The 16579-nt window shown below is 42.1% G+C and overlaps 2 protein-coding genes across 7 annotated transcripts in view; one reads left to right on the forward strand and one right to left on the reverse strand.

Moving 5' to 3' along the window:
• Positions 1-13241, reverse strand: part of LOC309702188 (protein NLRC3-like) — a 19748-nt gene extending 6507 nt beyond the window's left edge. Inside the window, exons 1-10 of one of the 6 annotated variants that reach the window (XM_082526679.1) lie at positions 13104-13237; positions 11480-11550; positions 11275-11404; positions 10918-11019; positions 9847-9925; positions 9499-9685; positions 7570-9370; positions 6304-6477; positions 5766-5939; positions 744-917 (exon numbers count right to left, since the gene is read on the reverse strand). In XM_082526679.1, coding sequence (XP_082382805.1) covers positions 744-917; positions 5766-5939; positions 6304-6477; positions 7570-9370; positions 9499-9685; positions 9847-9925; positions 10918-11019; positions 11275-11393 — 2810 coding nt within the window. In that variant the 5' untranslated portion in view covers positions 11394-11404; positions 11480-11550; positions 13104-13237. Of the gene's footprint in view, positions 1-743; positions 918-5765; positions 5940-6303; positions 6478-7569; positions 9371-9498; positions 9686-9846; positions 9926-10253; positions 10289-10917; positions 11020-11274; positions 11405-11479; positions 11551-12537; positions 12911-13103 lie in introns of those variants that run through there. The other 5 variants (XM_082526680.1, XM_082526683.1, XM_082526681.1 and 2 more) reach the window with 5 other exon arrangements.
• Positions 1-16579, forward strand: part of LOC309702163 (uncharacterized protein) — an 854297-nt gene that overhangs the window by 181912 nt on the left and 655806 nt on the right. The window lies entirely within an intron of this gene.

Consider the following 16579-nt stretch of genomic DNA (forward strand, 5'->3'; position numbering starts at 1 on the left):
TAGTGAGATGATTGCTAAAGCAGGGAAGCCATTCACAGAAGGTGCATTTGTCTAAAAGTGCATATTGCAGGCTGCAAATATAGTCTGTCCGGGAAAGAAAGGTCAGTTTAGCAACATCAGCCTTTCTGCCAACACCGCAGCAGATCGCATTTCTGACCTGTCAAGTGACATTTATGACCAACTGTGTGAGAAAGCCAAATGTTTCAGTGTATACTCAGTCGCTCTTGATGAGACCACAGACATCACCGACACTGCCCAGCTCCCAATGTATGTCCGTGGTGTTGATGACAGTTTTGAAGTGATGGAGGAGCTGCTCACAGTAATGTTTAGTTAGTAAAGTTTATGGGCCCTGTTAGAATCAATATTTCATTCTCATTCTGTTGTTTGAGAACAATAACAGAAAAATGTGCACTTCAGAACAAATTTATTGTGACTTCAGCTGTGAATGTACAGTTTGTCATTATTTAAGCTTCCATTTCCAAATGTTAGCTGACACTTTATTAGGTACACTGGTATCTATATCAGGTACACCTGTGACCTAAATGTTCCTGCAAACAGACTCCTTGGAGACCCCCTACATAAATATCCATGAACTATCCAGCTAGACTAGTGTGTCTGTCCCTGAAAATATTCCTGCATGTGTGATTGTTCATGTGTCATCTGCAGGAAACAAACAGGAAGTGAGTGAAAGACACAGGAAATGTTTCCAGCTCTTTCTCCTATATCAGATTTTCTCTCCATACCTGAGAGTGTCCAGTCTCCAGCCTGGATCCTTCAGTCCAGCCGACAGCAGCTTCATTCCTGAGGGACCTGGATGATTGTAGCTCAGGTCCAGCTCTCTCAGATGGGAGGGGTTGGAGCTCAGAGCTGAGGCCAGAGAAGTACAGCCTTCCTCTGTGATCAGACAGCCTGACAGACTGCAGACACACAAAACAACAATCTATCTGTCAACAATCGTTTTCTCTTTGTCACAATAACATCTATCCATTTACATCCATTCAATGTAACTTTATTTATAAGTGACAATTCCCAATGGACAACAACAGTCATCTGAAGCTGTTTAACAGTGTAAGGTAACCGCCTCCAATATTAGAGAGAAAGCCCCAACCATCAGACAATTGTGGAGATACAGAAATTCTTTTATTGCTGCCATATAATCTGCATCATTATAACTGCATTAATAATGTTCTTTACAGCATTATTCCATCTAATAATATTTCTCACAGTATTGATATTGCATTAAAGTTGTCTATTGAACATGTTCATTTGAGGATCCTTCCATTATGTTAACTCTTATTACAAGTACGGTCAGAAGTATTTCATACACATTGCATATTTGTGCTTATGTCGAGTTGATGTTCGGTTCATTAAGGGTCTTAAGCTTCCCTGGCGTGACTGTCCAGGTGATCCATGCTGAGGGAAACTAGAACAGGATGATTGCATGCATGCTTACAATACATATAACACATATAATCTAGGAATGTGTCAGGCCTGAGGCCTTAACTCATTTGGTGTCTCACTATATTTTACTCTACTTGGCAACAGATGACCAGAGTCAATAATTAGCCCCAGAGACCCTGAGGGCTTGAAGTTTATTACCTTGTATGGAAGGTGTTACAGAAAAGAGAAGTTCTGTGTCTGTTTATAGCCGTTAAAGATGTACAAGATGTACCATTAACTGTGACTAATGTCTGGAACATATTTTACTCTGACTATTTTTATTGACGCCAAGGGGGGGCGTGTACCCCACTGCTTTGTAAGTGTCCACAACATGTATTTTTGTCAGAAGACATAGGCTGATGTTTTCTCCTGTGTGTTAATAAACTCATCGTTTGATTGCACTTCTCTGGGGCCTCCGTGGTTTGTCTCACTGCTCTACATTGATAGATTTCGCGACACAATCCACTGTGAGCAGCACTTGGTGATGGTGGGAAGAAGAACTCCCTTTGACACAAAGATCCTCCCAGTGAAAACAGGCTCCAGGAGGAGCATCTACCATGACTGGTTGCAGGGTGAGGGGAAAGAGAAGAGATGAGCTCAGAGAGACAAGAACAAAACAGAGAGACAAAAGTTAAGGACATGCAGTAGTGACATATAAAAGCATCAGGAGTGAAAAGAGGGGAGAAGAAAGCAGAGCATCATGGGAAGTCCACCAACAGCCTGAGCCTATAGCAGCATAACTAAGGGATGGTTCAGGGTCACCTGATCCAGCTCGAACTATAAGCTTTATCAAAAAGGAAAGTTTGAAGCTGATCTTCAAAGTAGAGAGGGTGTCTGTCTCCTGAACTCAAACTGGGAGCTGCTGCCACACCCAGTCCAACATAGCCAGGCTGAGTCGTTAGATTAGTCCCACGTAAAGTCAGAAAGTCATTATTTATGTCTCGTTTTAGTGCAAATGTAGAAAAACTGTCCAAAAGTTATTTCTAAATCTGATATTAAACAGTTTAAATGGTGAAAAAAAGCTGTAAAGAAAACAGAAAGAGTCAATAAAAGCCTCTTTAGAGGGTCACCAGTTTAAAACTCAGACATTTAAACTGGTGATTCTCCTTCTCTGCTCCATTTCCTCTCTAGACTTCCTGTTCCTAGGAGGGATTTGATTGGCTGAACGTCCTTTTAGCCTTTCTTTAGTTCTTTGGGTGCTAATCAAAGAGGAAAACACACGAGTCATGTGACGTGACATAAGGAGCGCTCTGATTGGTTGGGATTGACAAACTATGGTGCTGTTTGCAAGCTTCGCTTTGCAGAGGTAAGAAAATCTCTTAGATAGCGACGAGACGCTCCACAGTGACATTTCCACACTTTGGAGCTTCTGAAGTGCAGATGTTTGGAAACGCTGCTCCAACGTGTGGTTCAAACACTCAGGTCACGTGACCTCAGCTACCACAGGTGGCATACCTGCTGCTTCCATGTTAGCTCCAACAGGTGGTCAGTGTGAGAGCAGAAGATGATATCAGTGACATCCAAACAAGGAAGGAAGATACCGTTGAAGGCAGCGAGCTGTGACTGCTGTGAACAGTGTCCTCACACTATTTTCTCCCTGTGTCAACATAAATGCTTCAGCTGCAACACACCACAAACACCTTTATACAACTAAATATACTGAGAGCACACTGCTGTGGTTGCTCTGGTAACCATCCATATATCCAGATGTTTGGGGCCGAGTCTGCTTCCTCATCCTTGGTTCAACCCTCAAAGTTTGATGCGTTTTTTTGAGATTTGGTTTTATTTGTTGTTCTATACACTGTGAAACAAAGCTAGAAGCCCCTGTGGTTCAGCGGGGGACTCAAACCCAGGACCCAACCTGCTCCAACAACAGTCAGAAGGATTTTGTTAAGTCTCATTTTCTGTTCATTAGGAAAACATCAATAATGAAGAGCACATGTTTATAGAGGCATATTCAGACCAATGACAACAGTCCATTCACACTGCCCTCCACCTTTTTAAATGTGAGTAAACACATCATGGTTCTGGTGCTGATGTGGTATCAGGGACAGGTGATGATTGTGAACTCAGTCTGAGGTTTGATTACATTGAACCTGCACTGCTTTCTCCTGTTTATGACACATTTATAACCAAAGTCGCAGCTGGATGACAAAGAACGAGGAAAAACACATTTGTTGAGAGAATTGTTAACAAATGTGGTGAGAGTGTTGTAATAGTTACAGACAGAACTATGATTTATTTATTTAAATGCATTCAAGGACATTTTTTTACTCACGTTATGTCTCTTCCACGATGTTATTTTTCTCTCCTACAACGTACGTTACAATTACATTAGCATGACCATTTATCCAAATTAGGCGATGACATCATTTAGCGACTTCCAGCGACTTTTAGGACAGCCAATAGCGATTTTCCTTACTGAGGAGTTGGCAACACTGCTAGGAGCAGTGGGTGGATGGCAGCATCATCATGAAGGATCAGTGTGAGAATACATCATCATCCACAAAGAAAACCAGTCTGCGTGTCTGACGCTCTTGTTAGAAAGACGCAGTCGCAGCTTGTGGGTGCAGTTAGCTGGTTTGCTAGTTAGCTGCTCTGCTAGTTTGCTGCTCTGCTAGTTAGCTGGGAGCTAACTCACTCGAACATTTGATGCTAAACTGTCTAAACTGTGTGAGCAGCATTCATTGCTGCTCTGTGTTACTCTCCAGCCTCTCTTTCACTTAGTCCTCTCAGTTTTTTCCTCCTTACAAACTAGAAAACCTTCTTTTTCAGCTTCTCCTCCACACCCGAGCTGTGGCTAAGGTGCTACCAGCACGCAGGCTCGGTGTGTCCAAATTCATGGGCTGCATCCTCCTGAGGACACATTTGTAGACGGATTACGTCACAGCGACGCACCGAAGGCTGTCCAAATTCCTCCGAATGCAGCCGACAAATGCGTCCTCCTTTCCCCGAATTTGAAGGATGGGTCGGGTGTGTCCTTCGTGGCCCACCATATCCCAGAATTCATAGTCCGGCCCAGCCAAACTCCAGCTTCCAGTAATGGCGACCGCTACTAAGTTTTAAAATTACTCTTATTAATCTTCCTGGGTCACAAAATAAACTTTTAACATATTTTCAGGGGAGAATGTGGGTGTGTAAACTTCAAATATCCGCTCGGTTTATCAAGATATCGCATATTTGCAAAAGTGCTTCGACGTTTTCGGAGACGTCTGTTACCCACCAACTCGACAGCTAGCCGGGAGCTCGAGGGTCACTGAAGCCGCAGAGAACGGCACAACTCCCGGCACATCATTTTCAGATCACCGCGGACTTTCGCTACTCAGGTTAAAAGTAATATTAGTAACATATGACTGAATCTATATCTCACTTAAAGCTTTCTGTAAATGAAAGAATCAGTGAAAATGAGGCACTTCAGCTGATTTTAAACAAAAACTCTGAACATAACCTGATCCAGACCAGGTTATTGGTTCAGCATCAGTAACCACGGTGATGTAGCCAGGTAGAAACAGAGCTAGACAGACAAACATTTATGCTCACAATCACACATCTCCAGTTAACCCAGCATGCATGTTCTTGGACTGTGGGAGGAAGCAGAGAACCTGAAGACAACCCACACAGGCCACACTATCACTCTTATTTACAGAATTATAATCTAATTAGATGATAAAGTAATAAATTATTTGGTATTTTAATGAAAATACATTTTAAGCAATAGTTTATAAGTCAACAATTATAGTTAAATAAAGTGACAAATCAAACAGTCAATAAAACCTTCTACAGCAGAAACTAATGTAGACAATGTTGGGGTAAAAATCAGAGACGATAACTACCAAAATAAAACAGGAAGTGGATAACATTGAAGCTCACTTTAAGCTCAACAGTCAAACTCTGTTTTGTATTAATCTATTGTTTTGAATTTTTGTTTACATTTTATGTTTAAGTGAGGTAATGAGTCATATCACTATGACCAAATATATATTTCATCTTTTCAGTCAGAAATAATCAATTGATCATATTTTTATTACTAAATGTTTCTGAAAATAAATTTCTGATATCTGAACAAACAGCTCTGTAAAAACCTTCAGCATACAGGAATCGAACTAGAAGGTTTGGTGGATGAAGCACTGCTAAAATAAAGATTTTGGACTCAGGAGCAGATGGGACATTTCATTGCAAATGAAAGACAGAAAGTAAACAAATATCACTAAAAACCCCAGACGCTAATTTCTACATTAAGACTTTTTTAAAAATCAATTTCCTGTTTATGCAGTAATAGAAATCAGGTTTAACGTGATCATCATTGGAAAATTTTTAATTCTGACCTGAGAGTTTCCATTTTACAGTGTGGACTCTTCACTCCAGCAGACAGAAGCTTCACTCCTGAATCCTGCAGGTCAGAGTTACTCAGGTCCAGCTGTCTCAGACTAGAGGACTGGGAGCTGAGAGCTGAGGACAGAGCTTCATAGCCTCTCTCTGAGAGCTTACAGTGACTCAGTCTGAAAAATGACAGATAAACATTAAACAAACACTGTTGTTAAGTTGCAATGAGGGTGCACTAAAGAGTTATTAGATTTAGCAATTAATCCTGTGTTTTTACTGAGAGTCAACAAATGGATGACGCTGACATTTGTTAACTGACAATGGTCAATCAATTCTGGTATTCTATTGCAAATGCCAATTGGGCTCCATGTGCTGGGCAGTGCATTAGCACCAAAGTAGCTGACATATTAATCAATAACTCTGCTCATTAAATTATCATAAAACTATTACAGAAGTTTAACTGACCTTTTTCCCCATTTAGTGGATTCTTATTGGTTAATTCTGTCAATTGATGAAAAGCACAACATAACTTGATCTCACCTCAGAGTATTCAGTTTACAGTCTGGACTTCTCAGTCCTGCAGAAAGATGCCTCACTGCTGGATCCTGCAGGTTGTTGTTACTTAGGGCCAGCTCTCTCAGTGTAGAAGACTGGGAGCTGAGAACTGAGGACAGAGCTTCACAGCCTCTGTCTGAGAGATCAGGGACACTTAGGCTAAAAAACAAAATAAAAACACAATTTGAAAAACTGTAATTTGATAACAAACTGTTATCAAATGACAAGTTAAATGAACTCTCTGACCAGTTACAGAGACTCAGTCTGGGGGAACAGAAAATATTTTAAAAGTCCACGTAGTAAAGAGATTAGAAATGTGGCAGATGATTATAACTTTAGACCAAAAAGGTCCCTCTCGCTCATATATTTGTTAAAACAAGAATAAACGCTCATCTTGATTTGCTTTGAATTTTTATTGACTTCTTATGCTGATTCATAAAGAATATGACTTCATCTGACCTGAGAGACTGAAAAACAATCAAGCATGCATGACTGAATCTGCCAGCAGCTGCAGATCCTTGGAGCTGTACTGGTGATGCTGATTGTAACATATAGAAGTGAACTCCTCTTCAGCTGAGCAATAAGACCAGAGGAGGAATGAGGGAGTTGATCACCTATGGCTCCATCACAGTCTTTGAACATCTTCAGTCAGTACAGAATGATGCTGCGAGGCTTTAACCAGCACATGAAACAGACTGGACATTACTCCAGTTTAATCTCTTCACACTGGTAACCAGTTCATTTTAGGCTTTATTTAAAGTTTTAGTCCTTACTTTTAGTCCCAGTCTATATTTCGGACTTTCTACAATCCTACAGCTCTTCTCACATCTGAGATCTTCCAGTTAAAGGCTGTTACTGGTCCCACTAACTCATTTATTCAGACTCTAGTATTCAGAGTGGCCTTTAACTAGTTTTAGGCTGTATGATGTTCAGTGTTTGCTGTTTAATGTTGTTATCTTCTGTGTTTTTATTGCCTGTTTCTATTGTAAAGCACTTTGTGGTTTTTCACCTGTGAAAGCTGCTGTATAAATAAAGTTTACTTACAGGATGATTCTGGATATGACTTTGATAAAAGCTGACACCCAGATATGTTTAAGACACTGACATTTACTGCTGCTATCAAACATTAACTATAATATACTGTATTTAGTGCTGATGATCATGTAAATAAATATGTTTAAGTTTTTAAGGGTCCATCACACATTACACTGTTTATGTTATAGATAAAAGCCTGATCACATGTTTACTTACAGAGCTTTGTTGGAGGCTTTGACCACTGGCAGCAGCCTCAGAAGAGCCTTCTCTGAAGCAGAGTATTTCTTCAGGTCAAACACATCCAGATCTTCTTCTGATGAAAGTAAGATGAAGACCAGAGCTGACCACTGAGCAGGAGACAGTTTACCTGTGGAGAGACTTCCTGATCTCAGGGACTGTTGGATCTCCTCCACTAGAGAACGATCATTCAGTTCATTCAGACAGTGGATCAGATTGATGCTTTTCTCTGCAGACAGATTCTCACTGAGCTTCTCCTTGATGTACTGGACTGTTTCCTGATTGGTCTGTGAGCTACTTCCTGTCTGTGTCAGCAGACCTCGTAGGAGACTCTGATTGGTCTGCAGTGAAAGACCCAGGAGGAAGCGGAGGAACAAGTCCAGGTGTCCATTTGGACTCCGTAAGGCCTTGTTCACAGCACTCTGGTGGAGAGATTGAAGTTTTGGTTTGTTAAATAATTTAGATTTCTTGGAGGTTGTTTGTTGTTGTTCCAGCAGATTGAGTCCAGAGTTGATGAAGGTCAGATGGACATGAAGAGCAGCCAGAAACTCCTGAACACTCAGATGGATGAAGCAGAACACCTTGTCCTGGTACAGTCCTCTCTCCTCTTTAAAGATCTGTGTGAACACTCCTGAGTACACTGAGGCTGCTCTGATATCGATGCCACACTCTGTCAGGTCTGATTCATAGAAGATCAGGTTTCCTTTCTGCAGCTGATCAAAAGCCAGTTTTCCCAGAGACTCCATCATCTTCCTGCTCTCTGGACTCCAGTGTGGATCTGTCTCAGCTCCTCCATCATACTTGACCTTCTTCACTTTGGCCTGAACCACCAGGAAGTGGATGTACATCTCAGTCAGGGTCTTGGGCAGCTGTCCTCCCTCTCTGGTTTCCAGCACATCCTCCAGAACTGTAGCAGTGATCCAGCAGAAGACTGGGATGTGGCACATGATGTGGAGGCTTCGTGATGTCTTGATGTGGGAGATGATCCTGCTGGCCTGCTCCTCATCTCTGAATCTCTTCCTGAAGTACTCCTCCTTCTGTGGGTCAGTGAACCCTCTGACCTCTGTCACCATGCCAACACAGACAGGAGGGATCTGATTGGCTGCTGCAGGTCGTGTGGTTATCCAGAGGCGAGCAGAGGGAAGCAGTTTCCCCCTGATGAGGTTTATCAGCAGCACATCCACTGAGGTGGACTTTCTAGGGTCAGTTAGGATTGTAGTTTTGTGGAAGTCCAGAGGAAGTCGACACTCATCCAGACCATCAAAGATGAACACAACCTGGAAGTCTTCAAAGCTGCAGATTCCTGCTTCTTTGGTTTCAGTAAAGAAGTGATGAACAAGTCCCACCAAGCTGAACTTTTCCTCTTTCAGCACATTCAGCTCTCTGAAAGTGAATGGAAATATGAACTGGATGTCCTGGTTGGCTTTGTCTTCAGCCCAGTCCAGGCTGTATTTCTGTGTTAAGACTGTTTTCCCAATGCCAGCCACTCCCTTTGTCAGCACTGTTCTGATTGGTTCGTCTCTTCCAGGTGAGGCTTTAAAGATGTCTTCTTGTCTGATGGTTGTTTCTGGTCTGTCTGGTTTCCTGGATGCTGTTTCAATCTGTCTGACCTCATGTTCATCATTGACCTCTGCAGTCCCTCCCTCTGTGATGTAGAGCTCTGTGTAGATCTGATTCAGGAGGGTTGGGTTTCCTGCTTTAGCGATGCCCTCAAACACACACTGGAACTTCTTCTTCAGGGTGGATTTAAGGTTACGATGACAAACTGCAGCTTGAAGTTCTGATAGAGAAGAAAAATAAACACTCAATTCCAAAAAGAACTAATCTTTAAAACATGTTGCTCCATCTTCCATCTCTGGAAAATGTTCATTTATCCAGCAGCTTAAATCTTTAGATAAATCCTCTTACTGCTCTGCAGACGGTCAGCCAGCTCCTCCTGCTTCATTCTCCTCAGGAAGTCCACTGTGATCTTCACAAATGCCTCTCTGCTGCTGCTCCTCTGACTCTCTAAGCATTCTGGGTAATCTGGACTCAGAACCTTCTGGATCTTCTTCAGCTCGTTCTTCACAAAAGTGATGATGTTGTCCTCCAGCAGCTGGAACAGAATATTTATGAATGAGCCAATCAGACTGAAATCATGGAGCCAAACATCAGATCCATGTTGGACACACTGACGATCCACTGGTCTACAAAGAGCAGCATGGAGACGACTGTGAACAGAACAGATGTAACAGTAGTTGTTGTACATGTACAGACCATAAATATGGAGTCCAGCTGTGTTTGATGCTGCTGGGCAGACTGACCACTGGGAACCTCTGAGCTCTGCTGGTCCACTCTGTGGAAGAACCATGAAGGATTAGATCAACACAGGATAAAGATCCAGGAGTTTCTGCTCAAATAACTTCATCTGAATCAAGTCTGTCAAGTTTTAAACTCTCAGATTGTGAACATATCAGTAATTTTCAGTCTGTTTTCATGGACGTCCTTTCAGTGGTGATGTCAGGGATGATTTTGAAGAAGCTCATCAAACTGAACCATCAGCAGATCACTGCTCCAAAACCAGAACATGATCCGAGTCTCCCTCCACCACCAGAACACCAGCTTTACTAACGTGGTAGATCAGTGTAGTACAGATCAATAACTGATGAGTCATTTGATCAAAATCACTGAGTGCTTCACGTCTGACCCTCTGATGCTTCTGTAGACATTTTGCATATTTAATGAATGTCTGACAGTTTTACATTCATTCTATGAACACAGTGGAAATGTTGTGTTATAGTCTCCATGTTGTTTCCAGCATCATAAATTCTTAAGTTCAGAAAATTAGATTCTTTCTTCACAGCTGAAAAACAACAACATTTATTCTCTATTGAAATCTGCATCGTCCACTCCAAAGGTCACAATCTGAAGGTAACATCTGGTTTTGTTCCCTGTGGTTAACTCTGAGCATCAGTATGGTGGGATTTATCCACTACATCCACACCACTGTGGTTCAGTGTTGTCCTGATGGAGTAACAGCAGCCAGTATGATCCAGGCTTTAGCTGCTGGGTCTCTGTGTGACCTCTCAGACTGTTTAACAGATCAGACACAAAGAGAATCAGAGCAGCTCTGTTCTTTAAAGACAAACATGAACCCACTCAGGTCACACTTTCCCCACAGATATGAGCATCACTGTCCTCAAACAGCAAATGACCAAGTCGAACATTTGGATCTTTTCTCTTTCATTGTTTTCTTTTTAATGAATCTTTGTAACAATCTGAGGATGTTTCAGGTCATATTTATCCAGGAAACACAAACATGTAAAGGAGTCATCACAGCTCTCTGACCTCGTTGCTCCAGGTTCACCACTGAAGTTTGGATTTCCACCTTTGGACCGGTCACTCCTCACAGACGGACAGCTGGACCCTGCAGACTGTGACCTCTGACCTCTGCAGACACAAACATGATTGAAGCAGCTGTGATGACACAGACTGCAGATAATGCAGCTGTTTCCTGTCAGTAACATCCTCTTAGATTAGAGTTCAGCTTTTTACAGGAAAACTGGACAAAACTGATTTTTGTTACAAACTCATTTTCATTTCCTCTCAGCTCACAAACACAGTCAGACAATCAACCAGAGTCAACACTGATTATAATGTCAGTGCAGAATTATTTCTGTTACTCAGTGAGTTCAGCTCTCTGACCTCGTTGCTCCAGGTTCACCACTGAAGTTTGGATTATGACCTTTGGACCGGTCACTCCTCACAGACGGACAGCTGGACCCTGCAGACTCTGCTCTGTCCTCCTCTTCCTCCATCATCATCTTCAGTCAGTCTGAGAGGTAAACCACAAACACTCAGTGAGTTCACATTAACAGGAGGAACTGAGTTACAGTCGCTGACCTCTGACCTGTCATGTGACCATGAAACCAGGTCAATATGTCTGTAGGTTCAGTCATCCAGGTCATGTGATCTAAGGAGCTTGGAGAGAAAAGAGACGTCTTTAAGTTTCTGGAAGACGTTTCATCTGAGAAGCTTCTTCAGCTCTAAAACCAAACGGTGGAGAGTCCCAGATATTTAAACCTGAGAGGGAAAGAAAGCATGTCGCTGACCCACCACTGATGTTATTTCAAGGAGGAAACTGAGAGCCTTTGCACCAGGAGCACAAACATCAGCTCCAGCAATGATCCACTGATGTGTTTTTATTCCATGTATGAATGTTGTTATTGACAGAGATGACGTTTGTGTGTCAGTGATGCAGTGACTGTTGTTGTTACCTGTACAGGCTGGTTAGACTCTATGAAACAGATCATACAGATCTCTGCATGTTAGAAGAGACTATTAAAGGTCATGAATGAGACAAAGGCAGGGAGGCGTCCTTTACAGCTAAACAGCAGAGTGAGAGAACAGCCAGCACCTCTACATTTATCACATTATACAGCACATGTATGATACTGACAGGGATGAGAAGAATTTAGTGATTCTGATCCCATCATTGATATTACTTATTGATTCTCAGTAGCTCTGCTCTGACAGTCACCACCATCACTGAGCAGCATATCAAAGACATTTGTGCACATTAACTGCATGTTGTGGCTCAAATGTTTGTGCATGTTGGAGGCATTTCCTCTTTGTTGTGATCAGTGTTGGTCATTACTCAAAACAGTCATTATTACACATATTACACAGAACACTTTGATTAAAAGTAATGGAGTACGTTACTTCATTACTCCTCATAACATTACTTTGATGTTACTGTGTAAAATGAACAAATGAGCATGTAACAACATAAAGCTGAGGTACAGCCCCACACACCAACACAGATCCTGATGAGGTCACGTGATGTTTCTCTGAGTGTTTATGAACACAAATCAAAGATGAAACAGCACAAAGACACTTCAAAGTGATTCTACTGTAGAAACATGAACAGGTAGAAACCTGCAGCCTGACTGCTCATCACTTTGTTACCTGTTCAAGTTCAGCAGCAGCAGCTCACTTTATCACGGTGCTGGTCTGGGGTCAGTGTTTACTCAGCTTTAACCTCACTCTGGGTTCTTGGCTAGCTTAGCGTTAGCTTAGCGTTAGCTTAGCGTTAGCTTAGCGTTAGCATGCTGTGTGCTAGCTCAGCGTCAGAGCTCTGCAGGTGTCTCGTGTGTAAATATTAATCACAGTGACAGTAAAGGAGGTAAAGGGCTGTGACGTCATCACGTACGCTGCGTCCTCTGTGGGCTCTGAGTGAACTCAAAGTACAAACTACAAGTACACAAACACGAACGTAGCTCAGAGTGGCGGACACACTCGGCCTCGTTGGTCCAGCTGTGAGTCCGTTACCGTGAACTATGGAGCGGCAGATTTGTGCTGAACTAAGCTGCACACAGCTGATGTTAGCCAGGAAACATTACACACTGACTTTAATGGAGAGACCGGAAATACAAACACACACAGTTTGTTGTGTGAAGAAATCAAACACGAGCTGAACAAACAGTAAAGTTCCTAAAGACAAACTGTTAAAGGAGGAAACAAAGCAAACTTACAGTTTCTTCACACACCAACAACAAGCTCCACTCCACACCTGGACACTAAACACGGACACACAGGTGAGCTGCTTCCTGGAAGGAGGCGGGGCTCCACCTGAAACTCAGCACAGGTGGGAGGGGCTCAGCTCTGTGTGTGCTGATGTGTTAACTTTAAAAATATGCCGTCTGACTGCTCAGACTGAGTCAGAGTAAAGTTCACATGCTGACGTGTGGAGACATGAAACCTTGTTGTAGCTGCAGGTGTGAACACACTGATCCCAGATCAGCTCTGCTGTATTTGTAACATGAACATTTCTGCTGCAAAGCTTCAAATGTTCAGCATGTTTCTCTGTTTCCAGTCTATAGATCCAGTCACACTTTCTACCTTCACCTGTGCAGTAAAGACTGAGAGCAGAGCTGAAAGCAAGCGTCCAATCAGTGAGCAGCATCAACACCTGAGCTTCATTCAGACTCTGTTATTGAAGATGTTGTTGGTACAAAGTTCATCTGCTGCTCACATGAATCCATGAAAGATTTATTTCACTGATGTTTCTTCAAAGCTCATTTCAACCTGTTGAAGTCATGAATGAAAGTGCAGACTGAGAGTGGATCACATGATGTTTGAGGTGTGTCATGTGACATGTTCAGTATTGTCACACATGTCTAGATTGTCCCTGATATCATAGCTGCTCAAACACTGATGATTATATTTGAAGAATTATTCCTGATGGCAGCAAAGTTTGAATGGAGCTCTCTGTCTGTGCTGATTTGTCGCCCTCTGGAGGTCAAAGCACAAACTGCATGATGTCACTGTAACCACCACAGAGACAGGAAGTGTTTTTATGACTGAAACACTGAAATGATGCTAACGGCTGTCGTTAGGCTCACTGACAGCAGTGCTGATGTGTTCATGTCAAACACTGGCTCAGGTCAGACTCCTTCATCCTTCTCCAGCGTGAGGCCGCCCTCAGACCCACAGGAGCTCTGACCTTTGACCTCCTGACCCTAACCATTTTAGTCTTGTTGCATCTTTAAATGCAAATCCTGTGAAATGGTCAGGGGCGGCTCTAGAGAAATTTTCTTAGGGTGGCAAAATCAAAGCCTTTTCCCCCCAAACACATATGCAAGTGGTTACATGTGGTTAAAATGATTCAAATGCAGTAAGTATGCACGTTTTTCATATAAATATAGTCTATAACTTAATTATTGTCTGTACCCACATGATTACACACTTTAGTTACATGAAACATGTGAGTTTTGATGTTATGTACTGTACAGCCTGTATATTAAATACATATGTAGCCCAATAAGTATAAACTCCAGAAAGCTACACAACATGGGGCGCTTCATTTACAAACACAAGTCTAACTTAAGTTTCACTGTTTTTGTTAGAAAACAGTCACATTGTTGCAGCTTAAATGACACAAAATGTCAGAAATCTGCACTGTCATGAACAAACATGTAAACCTCATTTTTCATGATTTGTTGGATTCACCCTCTGAGGTCTGAAATACAACCGGACATTTGTGACTCCTTTGAGTTTACGTTTGTATTTCACCCTCAGATTGTTTCATTTTATTTTTTCCTCCTCTTGCTTTGTTTGGTATCTTTTCAGCTCAACTGAATTTAGTTGTTTTTTCACTGACATACTGCATTAGTATTACTATTACTATTAATGTAACTATTACTGATCTGAAATCACACAAAGAACCTAAAATCCTAGCAGTATTTTTTACTGTAAAAAAACCACAGACGTGTTGGGTAAATGTTTATAACTTGAAATGCAAATATAAATTGTACATTTTGTAAACAGATACAACTATTTATCTAAAAATGCAGCCAATACACCTGCTGTTTTTTCATTTTCTACAACCATTTAAAATAGCACTCACCTTCCTTCATTTCCACAGTGTAACATCCACCCACCTGTGTAAAATCCAAAATTCCCATGGTGTTGTTCAAAATGTGCTCTGGCACAATCATAAGCATCACTTGCTACTGAAAACAAGAAAAAAGCCGTCCTGCTATGGGCTGAACCATTTGTTAATGTGGAGGGGGGGACACTATGGAATATATCCAGTTCTAGCATTTATATTCACTGCTGACTGTAACTACGCTCAAACTGTTAAACTTATTTTAATAAACAACACTGTCATATGCAAAACTGGGGTGGCACTTGGGGTGGCAAGGGATCATTTTAGGGTGGCACTTGCCACCCCATGCCACCCTTCTAGATCCGCCCCTGCTGATGAAGCCAACAGGTTCGCTTCATTTGCAAAAAGCAGATATGAGTTTCTGAGGCCACAGTCTTCTGTGGCAGAAGGGGAATCAGGGGAAGCCCTGGAGGAGTCCACCACCCACCAGAAACAGGTCTGAGCTCTCACTGCAGTTGTAAAGGGGCTACACAGCCCACATGAGGCTGAGGGATGCAGCCTTCTGTCAGACTGTCACTAACACAGAGAAACACCCGTGTACACTCATACTCATGGGCACATACACCAATCAGCCTCGACCCTTTCTTCCTTTGCATTTGTGGTTTGGTGCCATAAATGCACAACATAGAAGAGCCACCTCGACGGGACAACACTCAGCGGTTCATCTGTCTCTCTTCCACAGCATGTCTTTATCCTGTCTTCCTTCTCTCACCCAAACCAATCACAGCAGATGGCCCCGCCCCTCCCTGAGCCTGGTTCTGCTGGAGGTTTCTTCCTGTTAAAAGGGAGTTTTTCCTTCCCACTGTCGCCAAAGTGCTGCTCATAGGGGGTCATATGATTGTTGGGTTTTTCTCTGTATCTATAATTGTGCGATCTACTGTACAATATAAAGCGCCTTGAGGCGACTGCTGTTGTGATTTATATAAATAAAATTGAATTGAATTAAGAAGCTCAGAAACAAAAGTGTCTGGACTTTTTTAAGTTTCTTGAAGACATTTCATCTGAGAAGCTTCTTCAGTTTTACACTGTGTGCACAATTATTATGCCAGAACTATTTTTGAGGATTAATGTCATTATGGACCAAGGACAGTACTCTGGGTCTCCTGCAGAACAACTCGAGCTGTGATACCTGAATGAAGAGCCTCTGCTGCTTTAAAGAAGGAGGCTCGAGGCAGAGGTGAGGTGCAGACCAACCAGCTTTTATTCAGCAACTTTAACAGAAGGATCAGAAAAATAAAACTATACAGCACAGTGATGCTGAATGAAGCCACAGCATTAAACTAAACAAGCATCTGATCATCTTTAACAACATCTAATAAATAATGACAACTATTTACTCCTGTATTTCCTACAATAAAGCCTGTTCAGATATTTGTTGCTGATGGAAATGTAAAAGGCTCCCAGGAACCAAAGGACAAAAACAGAGGCAACAGTCACAACTGCAAAGGATCCCCTAACACATAAACTGGTTCGAAGATATTTTCTAGCTCTGCAGAGGAGCTTGATTGCACGGACAGTAAAAAGTGGATTCAATAACAGCAGCGAGCGCTGAGTGATATA

Source organism: Aulonocara stuartgranti, assembly GCF_965226115.1.
Source record: "Aulonocara stuartgranti genome assembly, chromosome: 3".
Classification (NCBI taxonomy): domain Eukaryota; kingdom Metazoa; phylum Chordata; class Actinopteri; order Cichliformes; family Cichlidae; genus Aulonocara; species Aulonocara stuartgranti.